This window comes from Schistocerca piceifrons, chromosome 9 (assembly GCF_021461385.2).
Source record: "Schistocerca piceifrons isolate TAMUIC-IGC-003096 chromosome 9, iqSchPice1.1, whole genome shotgun sequence".
Lineage (NCBI taxonomy): Eukaryota > Metazoa > Arthropoda > Insecta > Orthoptera > Acrididae > Schistocerca > Schistocerca piceifrons.
In genome coordinates this window covers 154552716-154578650 of record NC_060146.1, presented here as the reverse complement: position 1 = coordinate 154578650, position 25935 = coordinate 154552716, and the positions used below count along the sequence as shown (strand labels likewise).

General features: G+C 44.5%; 1 protein-coding gene across 1 annotated transcript in view; it reads right to left on the bottom strand.

Annotated features, from left to right (window-relative positions):
* Positions 1-15029, bottom strand: part of LOC124716783 (luciferin sulfotransferase-like) — a 61409-nt gene extending 46380 nt beyond the window's left edge. The window contains exon 1 of the mRNA XM_047243330.1: positions 14828-15029. Within this exon, the coding sequence (XP_047099286.1) occupies positions 14828-15029 (202 nt within the window). The remainder of the gene's footprint in view (positions 1-14827) is intronic.
* Positions 15030-25935: the final 10906 nt, after the last annotated feature.

Genomic DNA, 25935 nt, shown 5'->3' with positions numbered 1-25935 from the left:
TCCATGAAAACCCTGACATGATAAGCAAATCCGCCAGTATGCCACATAGCTCCGAATAAATCCTGACATTAAATTAACCAAAGTAATACGATCAACGAGTGAGCAAATGGAATACCACAGACTAACACAACAACGCCTAAATGCACGTCATACCTTCCCACCGTGAAACAGACGGAGTTCCGAGGGAAGAACCGAGAACAGAAGCCGAGAGCAGAACAGTGTTAAGCTAGGATGCCCTACGCTAAGGGACGGACACCCACGTCGCCAGCCGACTGCCAAGATCACCCCCAGCCCATGTTAAAAGATAGAGCCCTCCAGAAGAACTGTATAGATCTTACGATAACACTAAACGGGCCACGCCAGCTGCAAGACTTTTTCGCGTCTCTGTTACGTTGCAAATGTTAAAAACATTGCCCCACCACGAAAAGTATAACGTTTCTCATTGGATAGACAGAATTTTTGTAGGCGGAGCTTAAGGTTAACATTGAGACCCTGATTGGTCAGTTGGAAACACAGCCAGATACCTTTTTCTTAAACCGACTTCGGTAAATTATAGTAAGGAGAAGTTAGGAGAGAGTTGCTTCTGACACGGCGAGGTGTGTGGAGCTGTGCCACCCGCCGCCCCCTGATGCTGCCTAAACACCGACAAGGTAATGAACGCACGCGATACCGCATTTTTGACCGCATAAGGCTTCACTCAGAACTGCAGAAGTCTCATCTGTTACATCCCCTTCTTACTTAATACTAATGTCGATCGTCAATTAAATCTCATGGTGTTCACATTTGCTACTTGAAGTAAAAATCTGAAATGCGATGATTTTTCTCTTATATAATTATTGAGACGCCACATCAGCCACTGTAATTTACGACAAGTTAGATAAGTAATTAAAGATAATTGAGGGTCACTGTAGACCATTTTGATAGTTTTCTCTTTTATGAAACTTACACTTAAATCTAGATTATAGATTTGATATGGCATAGGTCATCCTTCGATCCATTGTAAAACTTGTAAACCCATTCAGGGAATATTCGTTCACATTTTTGTTGAACGCAGTTGGTTTTTATCATCCTGTATTAAAACATTTCCTTTTATCAATAGTGCAATTTATAAACAATGTTTTGTGAGTGGAATAAAATTTCCAATGGTAAACTTAACTGCTTTTTCGACGTTATTTTACCAGCTAACTAAAAATAGGAAAGCCTTGAACCCCTTCCACTAAATTTAGTTAGTATTAAGATTCTTTTACAGGGAGTGCAGTGGAGCTGACGCTGAGATCATTAAGTATTTGGTTATATCATCGCTAGTCTCACCGAACTCTTCTAAACTCATCATGTGTGGTCTGGCGTCTCCTTACCAGCAGCAGGTCCCAGGTTCAAACTAGTCAATTCCCTAAAAAACACGCTCAGAGCGTCGTTGCGGGAAAGTGGTAGAGAGACACGACTTAGAACAAACAGACACCACGCAGAATGTTAGATTATCAGTGGACATTAATTTGGTGTGCCTCCATCATTGACCATTGTGACGCCTTCAAATGTGCTGGGAACAGTCAGGTGTCTGAAAATCTGTCGAGGAATGATAACTCATTCCTCCTCAAGAGTGCAAACCAGAGAAGGAAATGATGTTAGACACTAGGGTCTGGAGCGAATCGGCATTGTAACTGATCGCGCAGATTTTCCATTGGCTTTAGATACCGATTCTGAGCAGGCCAGTAAATTTGAGAAACGTTATTTTCCACAAGACATTGCTTTACAGATGCTGCCTTATGAAGAGTGTATTGTTACGATAATACCATCATCATCTCCAAATTGTATGTGCTACACAATGCTATAAAATCTTTTGATATCCTTCCGCAACTAACGTTTTCTTAGGCACAATAAGGAGACCACACCCTAACCACAAAAACTACCCCCATACCCTAACTGCCGGTCGGTGTGGCCGAGCGGTTCTAGGCGCTTCAGTCTGGAACCGCGCGGCCGCTACGGACGCAGGTTCGAATCCTGCCTCGAGCATGGATGTGTGTGATGTCCTTAGGTTGGTTAGGTTTAAGTAGTTCTAAGTTCTAGAGGACTGATGACCTCAGATGTTAAGTTCCATAGTGCTCAGAGTCATTTGAAGCATTTGAACCATACCCTAACAACACTACTACTTACTGCACTATTGGCACTACACACGGTGGCAGATGACGCTCTCCAGGCACTAGCCAAACCCAAACAGTTTAATCGGGTTGCCACAGGTTGATTCATGACTACAAATAACTTGTTTCCAATCACCCACTGTACAGGGCTGTCGTTCTTCAGACTACCTCAAGCGTCACTCAGCACTGACTACAGATATGTATTTCTTGTAAGGAACAGCTCACCCATTGTATCCACTATTTTTAACTTTCTGCGTACAGTAATTATGGAAGCAAAATTGCCAGTAACATTATGGAACTCACGAGCGATTCTTCCCACTGATTTCTGCAATGTCTGACAGTCAGTATATGAGTTCCGCTTGGTCTTGGTTTACTTGTAGTTGTTCCTTCGCGTTTCCACTTCTCAACCACACTATCAACAGTGGACTTAGATAGCTTTATAAGGGTTGAAATGTCCCTGATGTATTCGTTACTCAGAATCACACCACCAACAATTAACTGGGGCAGATTGATAATGGTTGAAATGTCCGTGATGCACTCGTTACTCAGAATCACACCGCAAACAGTTGAATTGGGCGGGTTTATAAGGGTTGAAGTGTCATTTTTGTATTCGTTGCTCACAATCACATCACCAACAGTTGACTTGGGAGGATTGTAAGGGTTGAAATGTCCCTGATACATGCGTTACTCAAAATCACACCGCCAACAGTTGAATTGGGCAGCTTTGTAAAGGTTGAAATGACCCTGATGTACTCACTACTCACAATCAAACCACCAATAGTTGACTTGGGCAGGTTTATAATGATTGAAATGTCCTTGATGTACTCGTTATTTTGAAATACACCACCAACAATTGACTTGGGCAGGTTTATAAGGGTTGAAATGTCCTTGAGGTGTGTGTTACTCAGAATCCCATCACCAACAGTGGACTTGGGCACGTATATAAGGGTTTCAATGTCCCTGATGCACTCGTTACTCAAAATCACACCACCAACAGTTGAATTGGGCAGCTTTGTAAGGGTTGAAATGTCCCTCATGTACTCGTTACTCAGAATCACACCACAAACAGATGATTTGGACAGGTTTATGAGGATTGAAATGTCCCTGATGTACTCGTTACTCATAATCACACCACCAACAGTTGAATTGGGCAGCATTGTAAGGGTTCAAATGTCCCTGATGTACTTGTTACACAGAATCACACTACCAACAGTTGACTTGGATAGGTTTAGAAGTGTTGAAATGTCACTGATGTATTCGTTACACACAATCACACCACTAAAAGTTGACTTGGGCAGGTTTATAAGGGTTGAAATGTCCTTGATGTACGCGTTACTCACAATACCATCACCAACAGTTGCCTTGTGCAGGTTTATAATGGTTGAAATGTCCCTGATGTACTCGATACTTTGAAATACACCACCAATAGTTGACTTGGGCAGATTTATAGGAGTTGAAATGTCCTTCATGTATGTGTTACTCAGAATCACATCACTAGCACTGGACTGAGGCAGCTTTGTAAGCGTTGAAATGTCCCTGATGTATGCATTACTCACAATCACACCACAAACAGTTGAGTTGGAGAGGTATATAAGGGTTTAAATGTCCCTGAAGTACTCATTACTCAGAATCACATCACCAGCATTGGACTGAGGCAGCTTTGTAAGGGTTGAAATGTCCCTGATGTACTCCTTACTCATAATCACACCACCAACAGTTGACTTGGGCAGGTTTGTAATAGTTAACATGAGCCTGATGTACTTGTTACTCACAATCACATCACCAACGGTTGGCTCTTCCTGATTCGATTCGCCACGAATTCCTCTCACCTTAGACAAGCAATTGCAACTTACGTCTTCAATTATAATTGTTAGATATATTCACGTATTCCATTCTGCTGAGAACTTCCTCATTCCTTAGCTTGTCAGTCCATCTAATTTTCAACATTCTTCTGTAGCACCACCTCTGAAATGCTTCGATACTCTTCTGTTCCGAATTTCTCAAAGGAAACTTGTGGTAAGGTCTTATGGAACCAAACTGCTGAGGTCATCGCTCCCTAACCTTGCACACTACTTTTTTTTTTTTTTTTGGTCATCAGTCGACTGACTGGTTTGATGCGGCCCGCCACGAATTCCTTTCCTGTGCTAACCTCTTCATCTCAGAGTAGCAAAAAAATGGTTCAAATGGCTCTGAGCACTATGGGACTCAACTGCTGTGGTCATCAGTCCCCTAGAACTTAGAACTACTTAAACCTAACTAACCTAAGGACATCACACACATCCATGCCCGAGGCAGGATTCGAACCTGCGACCGTAGCAGTCGTCTCAGAGTAGCACTTGCAACCTACGTCCTCAATTATTTGCTTGACGTAACCCAATCTCTGTCTTCCTCTACAGTTTTTGCCCTCTACAGCTCCCTCTAGTACTATGGAAGTCATTCCCTCATGTCTTAGCAGATGTCCTATCATCCTGTCCCTTCTCCTTATCAGTGTTTTCCACATATTCCTTTCCTCTCCGATTCTGCGTAGAACCTCCTCATTCCTTACCTTATTAGTCCACCTAATTTTCAACATTCGTCTATAGCACCACATCTCAAATGCTTCGATTCTCTTCTGTTCCGGTTTTCCCACAGTCCATGTTTCACTACCATACAATGCTGTACTCCAGACGTACATCCTCAGAAATTTCTCCCTAAATTAAGGCCAGTATTTGATATTAGTAGACTTCTCTTGGCCAGAAATGCCTTTTTTGCCATAGCGAGTCGTATCATTGCGAATCGTATCATTGATATCCTTTCACCTTGTATTTTAATTCCACTCCTGAACCTTTCTTTTATTTCCATCATTGCTTCCTCGATGTACAGATTGAAGAGTAGGGGCGAAAGGCTACAGCCTTGTCTTACACCCTTCTTAATACGAGCACTTCGTTCTTGATCGTCCACTCTTATTATTTCCTCTTGGTTGTTGTACATATTGTATATGACACGTCTCTCCCTATAGCTTACCCCTACTTTTTTCAGAATCTCGAACAGCTTGCACCATTTTATATTGTCGAACGCTTTTTCCAGGTCGACAAATCCTATGAAAGTGTCTTGATTTTTCTTTAGCGTTGCTTCCATTATTAGCCGTAACGTCAGAATTGCCTCTCTCGTCCCTTTACTTTTCCTGAAGCCAAACTGATCGTCACCTAGCGCATTCTCAATTTTCTTTTCCATTCTTCTGTATATTATTCTTGTAAGCAGCTTCGATGCATAAGCTGTTAAGCTGATTGTGCGATAATTCTCGCACTTGTCAGCTCTTACCGTCTTCGGAATTGTGTGGATGATGCTTTTCCGAAAGTCAGATGGTATGTCGCCAGACTCATGTATTATTCACACCAACGTGAATAGTCGTTTTGTAGCCATTTCCCCCAATGGTTTTAGAAATTCTGATGGAATGTTATCTATCCCTTCTGCCTTATTTGACCGTAAGTCCTCCAAAGCTCTTTTAAATTCCGATTCTAATACTGGATCCCCTATCTCTTCTAAATCGACTCCTGTTTCTTCTTCTATCACACCAGACAAATCTTCACCCTCGTAGAAGCTTTCAATGTATTCTCTCCACCTATCTGCTCTCTCCTCTGCATTTAACAGTGGAATTCCCGTTGCATTCTTAATGTTACCACCGTTGCTTTTAATGTCACCAAAGGTTGTTTTGACTTTCCAGTGTGCTGAGTCTGTCCTTCCGACAATCATATCTTTTTCGATGTCTTCACATTTTTCCTGCAGCCATTTCGTCTTAGCTTCCCTGCACTTCCTATTTATTTCATTCCTCAGCGACTTGTATTTCTGTATTCCTGATTTTCCCGGAACATGTTTGTACTTCCTCCTTTCATCAATCATCTGAAGTATTTCTTCTGTTACCCATGGTTTCTTCGCAGCTACCTTCTTTGTACCTATGTTTTCCTTCCCAACTTCTGCGATGGCTCTTTTTAGAGATGTCCATTCCTCTTCAAGTGTACTGCGTACTGCGCTATTCCTTATTGCTGTATCTATAGCGTTAGAGAACTTCAAACGTATCTCGTCATTCCTTAGTACTTCCGTATCCCACTTCTTTGCGTATTGATTCTTCCTGACTAATGTCTTGAACTTCAGCCTACTCTTCATCACTACTATATTGTGATCTGAGTCTATATCTGCTCCTGGGTACGCCTTACAATCCAATATCTGATTTCGGAATCTCTGTCTGACCATGATGTAATCTAATTGAAATCTTCCCGTATCTCCCAGCCATTTCCAAGTATACCTCCTCCTCTTGTGATTCTTGAACAGGGTATTCGCTATTATTAGCTGAAACTTGTTACAGAACTCAATTAGTCTTTCTCCTCTTTCATTCCTTGTCCCAAGCCCATATTCTCCTGTAACCTTTTCTTCTACTCCTTCCCCTACAACTGCATTCCAGTCGCCCATGACTATTAGATTCTCGTCCCCCTTTACATACTGCATTACCCTTTCAATATCCTCATACACTTTCTCTATCTGTTCATCTTCAGCTTGCGACGTCGGCATGTATACCTGAACTATCGTTGTCGGTGTTGGTCTGCTGTCGATTCTGATTAGAACAACCCGGTCACTGAACTGTTCACAGTAACACACCCTCTGCCCTACGTTCCTATTCATAACGAATCCTACACCTGTTATACCATTTTCTGCTGCTGTTGATATTACCCGATACTCATCTGACCAGAAATCCTTGTCTTCCTTCCACTTCACTTCACTGACCCCTACTATATCTAGATTGAGCCTTTTCATTTCCATTTTCAGATTTTCTAGTTTCCCTGCCACGTTCAAACTGCAGACATTCCACGACCCGACGCGTAGAACGTTATCCTTTCGTTGATTATTCAATCTTTTTCTCGTGGTAACCTCCCCCTAGGCAGGCCCCTCCCGGAGATCCGAATGGGGGACTATTCCGGAATCTTTTGCCAATAGAGAGATCATTATGACACTTCTTCAATTACAGGAAACATGTCCTGTGGATACACGTTACGTGTCTTTAATGCAGTGGTTTCCTTCTGCATCCTTATGTCGTTGATCATTGCTGATTCTTCCGCCTTTAGGGGCAATTTCCCACCCCTGGGACAAGAGAGTGCCCTGAACCTCTATCCACTCCTGCGCCCTCTTCTGACAAGGCCGTTGGCAGAATGAGGCTGACTTCTTATGCCGGAAGTCTTAGGCCGCCAATGCTGATTATTTATCAAAATTTAGGCAGTGGCGGGGACCGAACCTGGGACCGAAGATGTATTGATTATGAATCAAAGACGCTACCCCTAGACCACGGGCACACTACATAATCCAACTTAAACTAACTTACGCTAAGTACGACACACACACACATTCCCGAGGGAGGACTCGAACCTCCTACGGCGGGGGGGGGGGGGGGGAGGGGGGGGGGAGGGGGGAGGGGGGAGGGGGGAGATCCGCTCGGACCGTGACAAGACGCCTCAGACCGCCGCACTGCCGGGTTTTCTCACAGTGCATGCTGTACTCGAGACATACGTTCTCAGAAATTTCTTCCTCACATTAACACTTTGCAGTCCGCACGTCCCGTACAAATTTATTCGCTTGGCGCCGGCAGCGCTAGTCCGGCTTACTTGGCTTGTCGCCGGCCGTTTGTCACCTTTCTGTTGATGACATGCTTGAAACACATAGACTTTTGGGCGCTTTAATTTTCCTGAAATCATCTGTTTTGCCGTATCGTTCCACAAAATCAAATTCTCTTTTCAAGTAGCTTCTCTGCAAGTTCTACACTGTTATAATAATCATCCAAGCAGAGGTGATGCCACTTTCTATCACAAGGTGTCAATAGTTCCATCACTGTTTTTGCTAAAGGCTGTCCAGCGACGGAATATAACTTGAATGACGGAATGTATCCCGTACTGGAATCACACAGTTTCCGAATGATTAAGCCGTATTTTGTAGTTTTCGACGGATTGTAAACTTGATAATTTAACCGTCCAGGCCACGGTATCATTCTTTCAATTTGAGATGTTTTGACTTAGATTAAATGTTTCTTTAAACTTTTTGGAAAAATAATCAATTACGAATTGCACTTTGACAAGCTAGTCTGCATTATCCTGTTTATTGTTGCTGTCGGATAAATGTTAAAATGATAATATTTGTCATTCGCATAAAGATAGCAAGCCCAAACCATTTTCTAAGTTCGGGTCCCGTAACGCCGACAAATTTGGCATTTTTTAAATCCAGTTTCCTTCTATTGCAATTTTGACTGTCGTACTTGTTGGTTTCGTTGGTTCGTTCCCAGTATATAATTCAACGATATCCTCGACGCTCTGAGTTTCTTTGGGAAATATGTTTGGACCCGGGGAGCCTTCAAATTCATTATTGGTCCTCGGTAAATCAAAGTCTGATCACTGTGCACTGCCTTCTCCGTCTGATTCAGCCGAATCAGTTGGCAACCGTAGCGTTCGCTGAATTCTTCTTGGCCGTATTTCACTAACTTCCTACGATTCTGCTTCACTTTCATTTTTTTTTTTTATATCCAGTGTCTTCTTCCTAATCGGCCAAGTCGTCCGGAACGTCAGACAAGACGTCCGCGCATTCATCGTAAGTAATCCTATTGTCTGCTTCGTCCACCATGATGAAAGAACACAAGTACTTACAAAAACAAAAAACTTATTGTCGTGTGTAACTCTTTGTTACCTAAAAAAAACACCAACAGAATGCAAAAGATACTAAAATGCTGCCGGCGCCCACTGCGCGATACTATGTAGACGTCACCACTGTGGTTTCGCCGGACGGCATGATGTTAAAGCCTAAGTTAGATACTAGAAACTTCTTTGGCCAGGAATACTGTAAAAGATAATTATTTAAATAATAACTTAGGACAACAAATAAATTAGAAAATTCACCACATCGCTTCTAAACACTACATCTACACCTACATAGATACTCCACAAGCCACTGTACCGTCCGTGGCGGAGGGTATCCTGTACCACTAATAGTCTTTCTTTTCCTATTCCACCCGTAAATACAGCGACTCAAAAACGTCATCTATAAGCCTCCACATGGGCCCTAATTTTTCCTTACACACTATACAGGGTGGTCCATTGATAGTGACCGGGCCAAATATCTCACGAAATAAGCGTCAAACGAAAAAACTACAAAGAACGAAACTCGTCTAGCTTGAAATGGGAAACCAGATGGCGCTATGGTTGGCCCGATAAATGGCGCTGCCGTAGGTCAAACGGATATCAACTGCGTTTTTTAAAATGGGAACCCCCATTTTTTATTACATATTCGTGTAGTACGTAAAGAAATACGAATGTTTCAGTTGGACCACTTTTTTCGCTTTGTGATAGATGGCGCTGTAATAGTCACAAACGTATAAGTACGTGGTACCCACGTAACATTCCGCCAGTGCGGACGGTATTTGCTTCGTGATACATTACACGTGTTAAAATGGACCGTTTAGCAATTGCGGAAAAGGTCGATGTCGTGTTGGTGTATAGCTATTGTGATCAAAATGCCCAACGGGCGTGTGCTATGTATGCTGCTCGGTATCCTGGACGACATCATCCAAGTGTCCAGACCGTTCGCAGGACAGTTACGTTATTTAAGGAAACAGGAACTGTTCAGCCATATGTGAAACGCCAACCACGACCTGCAACACATGATGATGCCCAAGTAGGTGTTTAAGCTGCTGTCGCGGCTAATCCGCACATCAGCAGCAGACAAATTGCGCGGGAATCGGGAATCTCAAAAACGTCGGTGTTGAGAATGCTACATCAACATCGACTGCACCCGTACCATATTTCTGTGCACCAGGAATTGCAAGGCGACGACTTTGAACGTCGTGTATAGTTCTGCCACTGCGCACAAGAGAAATTACGGGACGATGACAGATTTTTTGCACGCGTTCTATTTAGCAACGATGCGTCATTCACCAACAGCGGAAACGTAAACCGGCATAGTATGCCCTACTGGGCAACGGAAAATCCACGATGGTTGCGACAAGTGGAACATCAGCGACCTTGGCGGGTTAATGTATGGTGCAGAATTATGGGAGGAAGGATAACTGGCCACCATTTTATCGATGGCAATCTAAATGGTGCAGTGTATGCTGATTTCCTACGTACTGTTCTACCGATGTTACTACAAGATGTTTCACTGCATGACAGAATGTCGATGTACTAGCAATTTGATGGATGTACGGCACATAGCTCGCGTGCGGTTGAAGCGGTATTGAATAGCATATTTCATGACAGTTGGATTGGTCGTCGAAGCACCATACCATGGCCCGCACGTTCACCGGATATGATGTCCCCAGCTTTCTTTCTGTGGCGAAAGTTGAAGGATATTTGCTAACGTGATCCACCGATAACGCCTGACAACATGCGTCAGCGCATTGTCAATGCAAGTGCGAACATTACGGAAGGCTAACTACTCGCTCTTGAGAGGAATGTCGTTATACGTATTGCCAAATGCATTAAGGCTGACGGACATCATTTTGATCATTTATTGCATTAATGTGGTATTTACAGGTAATCAGCATGCGTTCTCAGTGTTATGTTCACAAAGGTACATGTATCACATTGGAACAACCGAAATAAAATGTTGAAACGTACCTACGTTCTGTATTTTAATTTAGAAAACCTACCTGTTACCAACGGTTCGTCTAAAATTGTGAGCCATATGTTTGTGACTACTACAGCGCCGTCTATCGCAAAGCGAAATAAGTGGTCCAACTAAAACATTCATATTTCTTTACGTACTACACGAATATGCAATAAAAAGCGGGAGTTTCTATTTAAAAAAACGCAGTTGATATCCGTTTGACCTATGGCAGCGCCATCTAACTGGCCAACTGGTTTCCCCCTTCAAGCTAGACAAGTTTCGTTCTTTGTAGTTTTTTCGTTTGACGCTTATTTCGTGAGATATTTGGCCCGGTCACGATCAACTGACCACCCTGTATATGTTTGCAGTACAAGAATGGTTCGGCAGTCAGTTTCAGATGCCGGTTCTCTAAATTTTCTCAATACTGTTGCCTTCCCTCCAGGGATTCCCAAAGCATCTCTCTAAACACTTACGTGTTGTTCGAACCTAGCGGTAACAAATATAGCAGCCCGCCTCTGAATTGCTTCGATGTCTTCCTTCTATCCGACCTGGAACGGATCCCAAACTCTCGAGCAATACTCAAGAATAGGTTGCACCAGCGTCCTTTAACGGTGAACCACTCTTTCTTAAAATTCTGCCGGCCGCTGTTGTGGAGCTGTTCTAGGCGCTTCAGTCAGGAACCACGCGGCTGCTACGGTCGCATGTTCGAATCCTGCCTCGGGCATGGATGTTTGTGATGTCCTTAGGTTGGTTAGTTTAAGTAGTTCTAAGTTCTAGGGGACTGATGACCACAGATGTTAAGTCCCATAGTGCTCAGAGCCATTTGAACCATTTTCGAAAGACTGGACGGGATGAAACCTCAAAGAGGAGGAAGAGTCCTTCACACAGTGAAAGTAAAATTATGTTCTACTACACTTTCATAAGAACAACTTCAAATATTTATCAAAAATTGCGAAAAAATGTAACATAAAAATATCGGCATTCGACATTGCCAGTTCTCCATCTATATATTGAATACCGACTGGGGAAACATCGCCGATATATATCGTTATTTTTTTGAAAAAAGTATCGGAATATCGATGTATCCATATTTTATTGACATCCCTACCAGACTTCATTTTCGCCCGATTGCAACAACATTTGTAAGAAACCGTTAGGTTAGCGACTAAGAGGATCGACTGTGGTCGGGCACGGACACGCTCCAGTGTTTGTAAACAGTGCGTACGAAATCAGGCAACGCAGACACACCGCGTGCAATGAATAGCAGACAGACAGGTGGCTCGCGGAGTATGATGTAAATGTAGATGTAGAGGTGATGGGTACAGGTAGGTAGGAGACAGAAATAGACAGAAGAGGAGGAGATGGACAGAAGAGGAGGAGTAGATGGACGGAGAGGGAAGAACAGATGGACAGAGGAAGGATTGAGGAGAAGATGAATAGAAGGGGTGGTGGACAGAGAGAGGAGGGGAGAGGTGACGGGTGGAGGAGGAGAGAAGAAGGTGGGCTAATAGAAGACTAGAATAAATACATACACAGGCCATGTTGGTACTTAGCTAGTGATGAAATAAACAAGCATTCTTTCTAAACTTATAATAAATGAAGGTGTTACAATAGGTTTAACTCTCTATAAGAAAGTAGGTCTAAAAATCAATTGTAATGCGACTAAAACAATGAACAGTCAACGCATTGAAAAGAAAGTTGTACAATGACGAAGTCAAAGCGCCAATAGATGAAATTTTGTGTTTTGCGTAGCGGGACACAACGACTGGGTGGATAAACACACGAGTAAAAATGACTGACATTGTTTTTGGTGATCTGTACGAAATTTTTAAAACTATGCTTGCAACGTAACTGAAACCGGTGTCTATGACCGGTGTGTACGATTTTACTTATAGCATTGAGACATGGAGTTTGAATGCGCAAACTGTTCGAAAACAAATGGACCAGCCAAGAAACAAGGCTGGCAAACCTGGCTTTGAGCGTTACGAGGGAACAGTAAGAATGCAAGATCCAGAACGAAATGCTCGGATTAAAAACGGTGTATGGCAGAAATGCAGGCATTCGCCCCTACTGTTCTATCAATGCATGGAAGAAGCAATGACGGAATAAAAGGAAGGTTCAGGACGGGGGTTAAATTTTCTGATGGGAGGTTAGCAATGATAAGATGCGCTGATGACACCGCCGTCATAAGTGAAAGCGAAGGGGCATTGCAGGACCTGATGATGGAATGAGCAGTCTAATAAGAAAACTTTATGGATTGAGAGTAAACTGGAGAAAGACGAAAGTAATTCCAAGGAGCTGAAATGAGATTAGCGGTAAAGTTAACACGAAATGTGTGGACCACGAAGTAGACGAACTGAAGCAAAAAGACACCCGACAGGCCGAACAATGAAGACATAAAAGCAGACTTGCACTTCTGACCATTAGAAATGTATTTGTGTCAGTCATTGACCTTAATTTGAAGGAGACGTTTCTGAGTACACATGGTCAATCACCTAAAACTTACACCGAAAATATTGAGAAAATGGAAAGTGCTATTGATGTGGGTTTTCACAGAATAGATTGGTAGTCAAGGGCTCGTATTGGTAACCAATCTACAGACTGTAGTAACACTTAGAAAGTGTTTTTTTTAGTGCAGACACATACTTTTTAAAATATATGTCTGTTGGTATTAACAAACTAAAAGTAGGGGAAATTAGAATGTCAAGTCGTGCAGTTACCGAAAAGCTCATGCCGAGCCTCCAGGCCATCAAAATCTGCCCTCGGTCAACTCAGATAGATCGCGGCTTGTGTCTTACTATTAATTATTTCACGCCAGGTGACACTGCTATCACCTGGATGGGTTTATATCGATAGAGGTCGGTAGTTATAATGTGCTGGCTGATTAGTATAAGTTCCTTATAGAACGCAAAATATCACGAAATAAGACACTCAACTAAAAAAAAAAAAAAAAAAAATGGTTCAAATGGCTCTGAGCACTATGGGACTAAACTTCTGAGGTCTTCAGTCCCCTAGAGCTTAGAACTACTTAAACCTAACTAACCAAAGGACATCACAGACATCAATGCCCGAGGCAGGATTCGCACCTGCGACCACAGCGGTCGCGCGGTTCCAGACTGAAGCGCCTAGAACCGCTCGGTCACACGGACCGACACTCAACCACAAAAATGAAAAAAATTATTTCTCTCAGCTGCAACGTGTCTGAGACTACGAAGCTTGATGGCGGTACTGAAGTCGACGGCCATCTTCATGGTCTAACGGCCAGAAACAGTGTTACCAACTAGTGAACCAGTTCGCAGTTTCAACCCCATGTATGTATGTATGTGTGTATTAAACTGGGGACCTAGAAACGACAGAGAGGCTTCGCCCCGCCGTAGCCCTCAGTGGTTGACAACCCCCCAAGACGCCACAGCAGTCCACCCACCCCACCGCCGCCCCACACCGAACCCAGGGTTATTGTGCGATTTGGCCCGCAGTGGCATCCCCGGGAACGTCTCATACCAGACGAGTGCAACCCCAAATGTATGCGTGGTAGAGTAATTATGGTGTACGCACATGTGGAAACGGTGTTTGCGCAGCAATCACCGACACAGTGTAACTGAGACGGAATAAGGGGAACCAGCCCACATTCACGGAGGTAGATGGAAAACCGCCTTAAAAATCACCACCCACAGGCTGGCCAGCACACCGGACCCCGACAGTAATCCGCCAGGCAGATTCGTGCTGGGGACTGGCACGCCTTCCCGCTCGGGAAGCAGTGTGTTAGATCGCGCGGCTAGCCGGGTGGGCTCCACCCCCATACGCGTTGTACCCAACTTCCCCTACGGGAAGGATACAGCGTGAGGCACTCTAAACACATGAAACTTCTCAGAAGTCCAGTAGGGTCAGACAGCTCTTCAACAAGAGGAAAAAGGAAAAAAAAAAACAAAGTAAAATAAAGAAGAAACAAAGAATTAATTAACTGTATTAAATTGGACAGTTCGTCAAAAGTACACTGTATGTATTGCTCGTCTGGTTATCTGTGCGTGTGCAACACGGATGAAACAGCGGTCGCAGTGGTTTGTGTAGGTGAGACTCACCGCACTTGGGGTACGCGATGAGCCACACGTCGTCCGGCCGGACCTCGAAGTCGAGCACCCTCTGGGCGACGTCCATGTAGAGTGTGGGCATGACGCAGCTGGAGGGCGACAGCCTGACGTAGTCCTGGTTGTAGGGGCCGACGATCTTGGACAGGAATTCCCGCATCCGCGGCGAGTCCAGTGGTTCCGCCGAAACCGACATCTGGTCAGGTGACGCCCCGTCCTCTGGAAGGAGGAAGCCGTTCAGAGCTGAAAACAACGAGCATCAAATCGGCCACTGGAGAAAGGATCTGCAAGGTCGCTGATAAGCCACCGTCTTTGGGTGACGTACGACTGTGATGTGGGGATAAACCTCCAGAAGGAGTGCCCTCAGAAGGATCGGAAAGCTACTGAATCGTTACAGAATGGCTGTGGGGTTGAGAAAGCTCTGAACGTATTTAAACAGTTTTGTTTAGATATCCAGGTTCCTGCTACTAGTGATGTGAACTGGGCAAATGCAGAGTGGGCAGGACATTTGTAAATGGCCATTGGCCCAGGATTTTGCCCAAAGCAGTTTTAAATGCCCGAAATCTGGGCATTTGTTATAAAGTACTTTTTAAACTTTTCACTGGTAGAGCATATAACTTATCACTTAAGATAAGGAATGGAACGATACTGCCGCTATTACAAGTTAGTAAATGCTTACATTCAAACATACGTATGTCATTATTTGCCTTCATAGTTATGTTTACTAAGTACGAAAGGAAAGAAGAGAGAGGCATTTTTTTTTTTTTTTTTTTTTTTTTAGTAGCACACCTGCTTGTCATTTATAATCACGTTTATAATTTTACTAATTTTACCAGTTCTACTCTCGACTCTCTCTCTCTCTCTCTCTCTCTCACACACACACACACACACACACACACACACACACACACAAACACACTGTATTGGTTCAAATGCCTCTGAGCACTATGGAACTTCTGAGGTCATCAGTCCCCTAGAACTTAGAACTACTTAAACCTAACTAACCTAACGACATCGCACACATCCATGCCCGAGGCAGGATTCGAACCTGCAACCGTAGGGGTCGCGCGGTTCCAGACTGTAGCGCCTAGAACTGCTCGGTCACCACGGCCGGCCACAAACTGTATTGAACAGCTGTGTAGTGATGAGGCGGCAGAGAAAAACATTGTCCTTAGGCCATTGCTTTGCAATGTAGCACAGTTTATAATCCGTGTCAGATCTCTGAATACTACTTAAGAATAAATTATTAATGGCAAAATTATTACTGAATAAATTTAACATCTGGCACGTGTTCCACTGTTGTCAGTCGAAAAACAAAAAAGAAAAATGCTTTATTGTTAGATGTAGTGACATCTGAGACAAACTATAGTTTTCTGTTTTGCTCCTTTCTTTATCTACTTTCGTATGAGTGAAATGCTGCGAAGATAAATAATAACATAAAAGAGATTTAATAACAAATATTGGCTGCCGAAGACTTCGGAGTCTTTTGGTTCCGTTAGTAGTCGATTTCTACAGAATCGGTGATTCTTGGACTCGTGGAATCGTAATCAGAACATGACTCATTCCTAATTAAAATCGTTATGGATAAACTTTTTTAAATATTTATACACTAGTATAGTGTACGTAAGAAATGCTATCTACAGCTTACCTACTAAATATAAACCATACTTGATTTCGAGAATTACTTTTAAACTTGAGTTTCGTTTTCTTTTTTTATTACGTACTACCCCAAGAATTAACTTCTTTAAAAATGTATAGTTACGTTTGCAGGCCAGTATATTTCCCCTTAATAATATTACCTAACTCTCAAGCAGATTTTTCAACTTTGTTACCAAACCAGCACAGAAGAAGTGTTGGAAAACACATTTTCCAATACAAAATATCAGTTTAAAATATTCTATAAGTGACATCAATTAATCTTTAAAATGCGTGATTTCCTGGGCATTTATCAACTTTGGGCTTTTCCCAGGCATTTATCATGGGCGTTTGCCCCAACTTATCAAAGCCCAGGCATTTTACATCACTATCTACTACTCATGTTTATGGGATTCTTTCAATCCTTCAGCTGTTTGACCTTTACGACAGGCAGGAAAGAACATAGCAGCGTTTTAAAAATACCGCTGTTACCCTACATTTACATGATTACTGTGCAATTCACAATTAAGTGTCTCGCAGAGGGTTAATCGAATCAGCCTTAAGCTACCCCACTCTCGAACAGAGTGCGGAAAAAACGAACGCTTAAATTTTTCCGTGAAAGCTCTGATATCTCTTACATTATTATGCTGTTCATTTCTCCCCATGTAGGCGGACGCCCACAATATATTTTCACACTCTGAGAAGAAAGTTGGTGACTGAAATATCTTGAGAAGGTCTTGCCGCAGTGAAAAACGCCTTTGTTTTAATGACTGACACTTCACTTATCATATCCGAGGCACTCTCTCCCTTATACTGCGATCATAGAAAACCGGTTGCTGTTCTTTGAACTTTTTCGATGTCATCCTTCAGTCCTATCTGTTGCGGATCCTGCGCCGCACAGCAGTACTACAGAAGAGGACGTACTAACGTGGTGTAAGCAGTCTCTTTAGTAGATCTGTTACATTTTCTAAGTGTTCTGCCAATAAATCGCAGTCTTTGGTTTGGTTTCCTCAGAACATTATCTATGTGATCGTTCCAATTTAAATTATTCGTAATTGTAATCCCTAAGTATTTAGTTGAGTTTAGAGAATTGTGTGATTAATCGTGTAACTGAAATTTAGTGGATTTCAAAAAAGGGTTCAAATGGCTCTGAGCATTATGGGACTTAACATCTGAGGTCATCAGTCCCCTAGAACTTAGAACTACTTATACCTAACTAACCTAAGGACATCACACACATCCATGCCCGAGGCAGGATTCGAACCTGCGACCGTAGCAGCAGTGCGGTTCCGGACTGAAGCGCCTAGAACCGCTCGGCCACCGTGGCCGGCTTAGCGGATTTCCTTTAGTGCTGATGTGGATGACTTCACACTTTTCATTATTTAATTACCACTTTTTGCACCATACAGACATCTTGTCTAAATCACTTCGCAATTTGTTTTGAGCGTCTGATAACTTTACATCACGGTAAATGACAGCGACATCTGCAAACAATCTAAGAGGGTTGCTCATATTGTCTCCTAAATCGTTTATGTACACGCATGCTCATAAATTAAGGATAATGCTGATACATGGTGAAACAACGCTCTGGTGAGCGGTTTTGCGGGTTTAAATCACGTCGGGTTATGACTATGCGGTGCATTTGACCTGCGGTCGTCGCACGGTGGCGCTGGCAGCAGTCCACATAGGCAGAGGTGTGTTGGTGCATGTCTGAGTACTGTGCAGCGAGTAAGTATGCAGACGTTTTCAGCCGTGCTAATGGTGACTGTGTTGATAATGACTCAAAGAACACATATTGATGACGTTATGAGGAGTAGAATACTAGGGCGACTGGACGCTGGTCAAACACAGCACGTCGTAGCACGGGCCCTCCGTGTGCCACAAAGTGTGATCTCAAGATTATGGCAACGATTCCAGCAGACAGGAAACTTGTCCAGACGCTACAGAACGGGATGTCCACAGTGTAAAACACCACAAGAAGACCGGTATCTCACCATCAGTGCCCGCAGACGGCCACAGAGTACTGCAGATAGCCTTGCTCGGGACCTTACCGCAGCCACTGGAACAGTTGTCTCCAGACACACAGTCTACAGACGACTGAACAGACATGGTTTATTTGCCCGGAGACCAGAGGGGGGCATTTCACTGACCCCTGGTCGCAGGAGAGCCTGTAAAGCCTGGTGTCAAGAACACAGTACATGGTCATTGGAACAGTGGTCCCAGGTTATGTTCTCGGACGAGTCCAAGTATAGTCTGAACAGCGATTCTCGCCGGGTTTTCATGTGGCGTGAACCAGGAACCAGATACCAACCCCTTAATGTCCTTGAGAGTGACCTGTATGGAGGTCGTGGTTTGATGGTGTGGGGTGGGATTATGCCTGGTGCACGTACATCCCTGCATGTCTTTGACAGAGGAACTGTAACAGGTCATGTGTATCTTAACGTAATTTTGCACCAGTATGTCCGCCTTTTCAGGAGTACAGTCGTTCACACCTTCCTCCTGACAGATGATAATGCACGGCCCCACCGAGCTGCCATCATGGTGTAGTACCTTGAAACTGAAGATATCAGGCGAATGTAGTGGCCTGCCTGTTCTCCAGACCTAAACCCCACCGAGCACGTCTGGAATGCTCTCGGTCGACGTATCGCTGCACGTCTTCAAACCACTACGACACTGCAGAAGGTCTGACAGGCACTGGTGCAAGAATGGGAGGCTATACCCCAGCGACTGCTCGAACACCTGATCCAGAGTATGCCAACGTGTTGTGCGGCGTGTATGCGTGTGCATGGTGATCATATCCCATATTGATGTCGGGGTGCATGTGCAGGAAACAGTGGCGTTCTGTAGACATGTGATCCGGGACGGTTTTCTCAACATCACCGATACCATGGACTTACAGATCTGTGTCGTGTGTGTTTCCTATATGCCTATGCTATTAGCGCCAGTTTTGTTTAGTGCCACGTTGTGTGGCACCACATTCTGCAATTATCCTTAATTTATGAGCATGAGTGTAGATCAGGAACAACAGAGTGCCTACAGCACTTCCTTGCGGAGCGCCAGATATTGGATGTGTTTTACTCGACGACTTTCCATCAATTACTATCAAACGTGACCTTACTGACAGGAGCTCACGAATCCAGTTGCACAACTGAACCGATACTCCATAGGAACGAAATCTTATTAGAAGTCGCTTGTAAGGAACGGTTTCAGAAATCTTGAAGAAATCTAAAAATATGGAATCAGTATGTTGTGCCTGAGTTGTGGTAAAAATTGCTGTTTTGAAGAGCGCGCCGCAGCGTGCAGTGTGAAGCAGTCGCCCTACGTTTCTGGTGGTAGCGCCGCTGTGGCAATCGCAGCTTTGGTGTTTCCCTCTGGTGGGAAAGGGGAAAGGTTGCCTGTTCACGTGCATTTAAGGGGCGCTATGAGCTCGCCAGGGGGTCAGTCTGGGTCAGTCTCTCGTCTCCACCTTGCTAGTCTGTCTCTCGTTCGCATTTGTTAGGCGGTTAGTGTCTGTCTGTCGGTCGGAGTGCTAGTATGTCTGTCGTTCGGATCCACTTTTAAAACCGGCAAATTGAGAGTCCTTCCACTCCGCCAGTAAGAGAACTCAGCGAGTGATCACTCGGTCGGGGCATAGTTCCTGCATCTGAGTCTGCGCGGTAGGCCGCCAGTCTGCTCGAGTTTGCTCAGGCAATGGTCATGTCCAAATCTGTTCTCAAATCCTGTATCGATAAGGACCAAATGTGGCACAAAAACAGCAGGCCTCATGAGTATCATCTCTGTGGGGTTTATAATCTCCCAGCTACAGTAGCAGCAGAACAGGGGCAAAAACGCATTTTCTTCAGCCCCTGGTATACATGCTACCCTGCATGGTAGGCAAGTTGTGAGGGAAGAGTATTGGCCTACCAAATCAATCTGCTTTGCAGGGCTGTCTACATGTAAGGGGCAAGAAATGGTTTTCCAGGGCCTGATATGCAGGCTGTCGTGCATGAGAGGTGTCTTGCTTTGCATTGTGGCCCATACATCAGGGGCAAATAAATGTTTTTCAAATCATGTGTTGCGTGCCATGAATGTCAGGGCTTCACTCAACTGTACTGGAGCTACATATGCCAATGAGCTTGGCAGAGGTTGGACAGAAGGGAGGAGGCAGTGGACAAAGAGAGGGGAGGAGGAGAAATGCATGAGGGGTACTGGGCAGTTGGAAAATGAGGAGAGGGAGGTGGAGATGGAAAGAGAAAGGGAAGGTGAGAGGCGGAGGGGGGGGGGGGGAGAAACGGTCAGATAGAGTGGTTGGTGGAAACGGACAAAGAAAGAAGGAGGAGGGGATGAAGAGGCAGAGACAGTGGGAAGCTGCAGATAGGCAAATAAAGGTAGGAAGAAGAGGTGGACAGACAGAGGGGGAAAGGGGACAGAGAGGGGAAGGAGGAGGTCTGTGCAATATATGTGTTGAACTCATATGTGGACAAAGCCACAGTCAAAGCTAGTATAACAATAAATAGAAATTGTGAGGAAGGGGGCTTTAACTATGAGCACTAGCAGGGATGGCTGAGAACCCTTAGCTACTATGGATGGCATGAACACAGTTACTATGGAAGGGTCTCTCAGACTGCCCCTTTATTTTTTATGTATATAGCCTCTGTTTTGGTGAGTACATATTTTCATGACTTCTTGTTGTTCGATATACTTCGTGGAAACAGACGTTATGGAAATTTGCATTTTTTTAAACAATGCTGAATTTTAAATACTTTGAAAACTATAACGCAACAAAATTTGCAGTTTATTTTTATTTTATGTATTACTAAAATAACAACACATAGTTACCTCTCGTCGTAACATGACTGTATGGAAAAACACATTTCAGTTATGCCAAATTGTGTTTGGAATCACCTTTGAGTTTACTACTCACTGTTTCAGCCTTATAGCGATTATTCCACCCCATAATTCTGCCAAGGAAGAAATTTTGTCATATTTCAGTTTAAAAATCAAGAAGTAAGTAATTTCCTTAGGTATTATTCTAAGGCCATGAATCAAATTTAAATCGCTTTCACCTGTTCGCATTTCACGCAGGCCCTCCTACAATTCTTCAACCGAATCGGAACACCACAATGTTGACACCGATACCTTGTTTTCAACTTCAAACAAGGACAACAAAAGGCTGATGTGTTTCATTTTTCAAAATATTATTTCAGTGTTTGAGGGCCATATCTTCACAACAGCAAGGTTTCTCCGAGACTGTTGCAGTCCATGCAGCTGCAACACAGTGTTGAGTTGCCGTGTTCATACGTTAGTTAGCGGCTTCTATTTCCTTGATCGGAAACATCTTTCTGCTCTTACCGAAGACACACGCTTCACCATCGTCATCACCTGTCACATCTTCATCACTTTCCTTTTCCGAATATCGTCATCACTAAAAACTCGAAATCAGGGACATTATCACAGTCATCAAAGTCTTCATCTGGGAATTCATTGAGGCGCTGCTGAAGACTCACATCCGTCTTGCATAGAAGACGCTGCATAGAAGGTCCAGCTTTCCTCGACACGGAGAAACGTTAACATTTGACAAATACACGAAGCGCAGACACTATGGTACGTTTGTGAGACTTCTCAAGGCCCAAAAATAAGAAACAAATTGCAGCAACTCTGTCGGATTTCTTCCTCCAATAGGAAGGTACACAGAAGAGTCTTCCTCACCTCACAAGGGTTTGTAAAATATCACACGACAAAAACTGTATCGGTCTGAGAGACCATCCATAGTAGTTAGATTAGCGTGAAGCGAGGAAATGATGCTTTAAGACTGCCTGCCTAAACGTTTGATGCAGCGACATGCATCAACCTCTGCAAGACTGGCAGATAGCTGTGCCATCGATGACCTTGACTTCGACGAGGCCTTGAAGCCCGGCGAAGCGAAGAGTTGATAGTCTCACCAACGCCGCCTTTGAACAATCATGACCTTGATATCGAGCACAGCTACGATAAGGTTGCTGCCATTAGGGAGTCCTAGCAGTGAACAATCACATCCACTCAGAGAGATAAGGAGTATGGAGAACTAGCTACAGATAACGTTCACAACTCAGCAACTGATATTTGGCTTCAGCGCTACGAATAAGGCAAACACTCGTGCAGAGTAAGAAGCGCAGATCGTCGATTATTCTCAGAGAATGCAATGCTGGTCAGAGCACGGAAGATTATAACGTCTGACAGAATACATGCAAACGATGTGAGGATAGGGTGGTCCATATTTTTTCGTGTTTCTTCACGCACTGCCCCTAATTTTGTTTCTTTGGTTTCAAGAAGAAATTTACGAGATATTTTGTTGAAACTGGAGACGAAGACTACACGCCGCAGTCGCCGAGAAGTTACGTCCTATCGCTAAGTGTTGCTCGACTGCTATCATACTTTAGGTTGAAACTTTGACTCTGCTGTGGAGTGTGCGCTGATATCAAACTTCCTGGCAAATTAAAACTGTGTGCCGGACCGAGACTCCGACTCAGCAACCTTGCCTTTCACGGGCAAGAGCTCTACCAGCTGAGCTACCCAAGCACGACTCACGACCTGTTCTCACAGCTTCACTTCCACCAGTACCTCGTCTTCTACCTTCCACACTTCACAGAAGTTCTCCGGCGGGACTAGAATCCCTGAAGAAAGGATATATGTTTAACTTTCTCCACATGTCCAAACTCTTACCGAGCGAGGTGGCGCAGTGGTTAGACACGGGACTCGCATTCGGGAGGACGACACGACGGTTCAATCCCGCGTCCGGCCATCCTGATTTAGGTTTTCCGGGATTTCCCTAAATCACTCCAGGCAAATGATGGGATGGTTCCTTCGAAAGGGAACGGTCGACTTCCTTCCCCTTCTTTGGATAATCCAATGAGACCGATGACCTCGCTGTCTGGTCTCCTTCCCCAAACAACACAACCCTACAAACTCTTGATTGAAGTAAACTCACCACTCCGTTGCACAGTGAAAATTTCATTATGGAAACATGACACACGCTGTGGCTAAAGCCACGTCTCCGCAGTATCCTTTCTTCCAGAAGTGCTAGACCCGCAAGGTGCACAGGAGAACTTCTCCGAAATCCGAAGGGTAGGATGATGATGATGATGTTTGGTTTGTGGGGCGCTCGACTAAGCGGTTATCAGCGTCCGTACAAATTCCCAATCTTTGCTCAGTCCAATCTCACCACTTTCACGAATGATGATGAAATGATGAGGGCAACACAAACACCCAGTTATCTCGAGGCAGGGGAAAGGAAGGGTAGGAGACGAGGTACTGCGGGAAGTACGTTGACGTGACTAAACCCATGGGATAGCTACATGCAGGTGTACAGATGGCCGTAGTAATGCGTACACAAGGTAGAAAATGGCAGTGGATTTGCAGAGCTCTCTTTTGTACTCAGCTGATTCATGCGGAAAGCTTACTGGCTTTATTATGGCCGCGCGACGGGAGTTAACAGACTTTGAACGCGTTGTGGTATTTGGAACTAGACGTATGGGACATCCCATTTCGAAATCGTTAAGGAATTCAATACCCCGAGCACCACAGTGTCAAGATTGTGCTGGGAATACCAAATTGCAGGCACTACCCCTCACCGCGGACAACGCAGTGGCCGATGGCCTTCACTTAACGACCGAGAACAGCGCTGTTGGCACAGACGTGTCATTGCTAACAGACAAGCAACATCGACTGAAATACACTACTGGCCACTGCTACACCACGAAGATGACGGGCCACAGACGCGAAATTTAACCGACAGGAACAACATGCTGTGATATGCAAATGAAAAGTTTTTCAGAGCATTATCACTTGGTTGCCGCTGGTGGCGACACCTACAACGCGCTGACGCCAGGAAAGTTTCCAACCGATTTCTCATACACAAACAGCAGCTGACCGGCGTTGCCTGGTGAAACGTTGTTGTGATGCCTCGTGTAAGGAGGAGAAATGCGTACCATCACGTTTACGACTTTGATAAAGGTCGGATTGTAGCCTAGCGCGATTGCTGTTTATCGTATCGCGACATTGCTGCTCGCGCTGGTCGAGATCCAATGACTGTTAGCGGAATATGGAATCGGAGGGTTCAGGAGGGTAATACGGAACGCCGCGCTGGATCCCAACGGCCTAGTATCACTAGCAGTCGAGATGACAGACATCTTATCCGCATGGCTGTAACGGATCGTGCAGCCACGTCTCGATCCCTGACTCAACAGATGGGGACGTTTGGAAGACAACACCATCTGCATGAACAGTTCGACGACGTTTGCAGCAGCACGGACTATTAGCTCGGAGACCGTGGCTGCGGTTACCATTGACGCTGCATCACAGACAGGAGCGGCTGCGATGGTGTACTCAACGACGAACCTGGGTGCACGAATGGCAAAACGTCATTTTTTCGAATGAATCCAGGTTCTGTTTACAGCATCACGATGGTCGCATCAGTGTTTGGCGACATCGCGGTGAACGCACATTGGAAGCCGTCATCGCCATACTGGCGTATCACCCGGCGTGATGGTATGGGGTGCCATTGGTTACACGTCCCGGTCACCTCTTGTTCGCATTAACGGCACTTTGAACAGTGGACGTTATATTTCAGATGTGTTACGACCCGTGGCTCTACCCTTCATTCGATCCCTGTGAAACCCTACATTTCAGCAGGATAATGCATGACCACATGTTCCAGGTCCTGTACAGGCCTTTCTCTATACAAAAAATGTTCGACTGCTGCCCTGGCCAGCACATTCTCCAGATCTCTCAGCAATTGAAAACGTCTGGTCAATGGTGGCCGAGCAACTGGGCTCGTCACAATACGCCAGTCACTACTCTTGATGAACTGTGGCATCGTGTTGAACCTGAATGGGCAGCTGTACCTGTACACGCCATCCAAGCTCTGTTTCACTCAATGCCCAGGCGTATGAATGCCGTTATTACGGCCAGAGGTGGTTGTTCTGGGTACTGATTTCTCAGGATCTATGCACCCAAATTACGTGAAAATATAATCACATGTCAGTTCTAGTATAATATATTTGTCCAATGAATACGCGTTTATCATCTTCATTTTTTCTTGCTGAATTAATTTTAATGACCAGTAGTGTAGCAGCAGAAATCGATGAGGGATTTGCGACGAACGTATCCGTTAGGACAGTGCGGAGGAATCTGGCGTTAATGGATTATGGCAGCAGACGACCGACGCGAGTGCAACATCGCCTGTAGCGCCTTCCCCGGGCTCCTGATCGTATCGGTTGGAACCTAGACGAATGGAAAACCGTGGGCTGCGCAAATGAGTCCCGATTTCCGTACGTAAGAACTGATGGCAGAGTTCGAGTGTGGCGCTGACCTTGCGAAGCGATGGACCCAAGTTGTCGACGAGGCAGTGTGCAAGCTGCTTTTGGCATCACAATGGCGTGGGCTGTGTTTACAACGCAACTTACTGGGTCCTCTGGATGTTCGGCTACTTGGAGACTATTTGCAGCTAT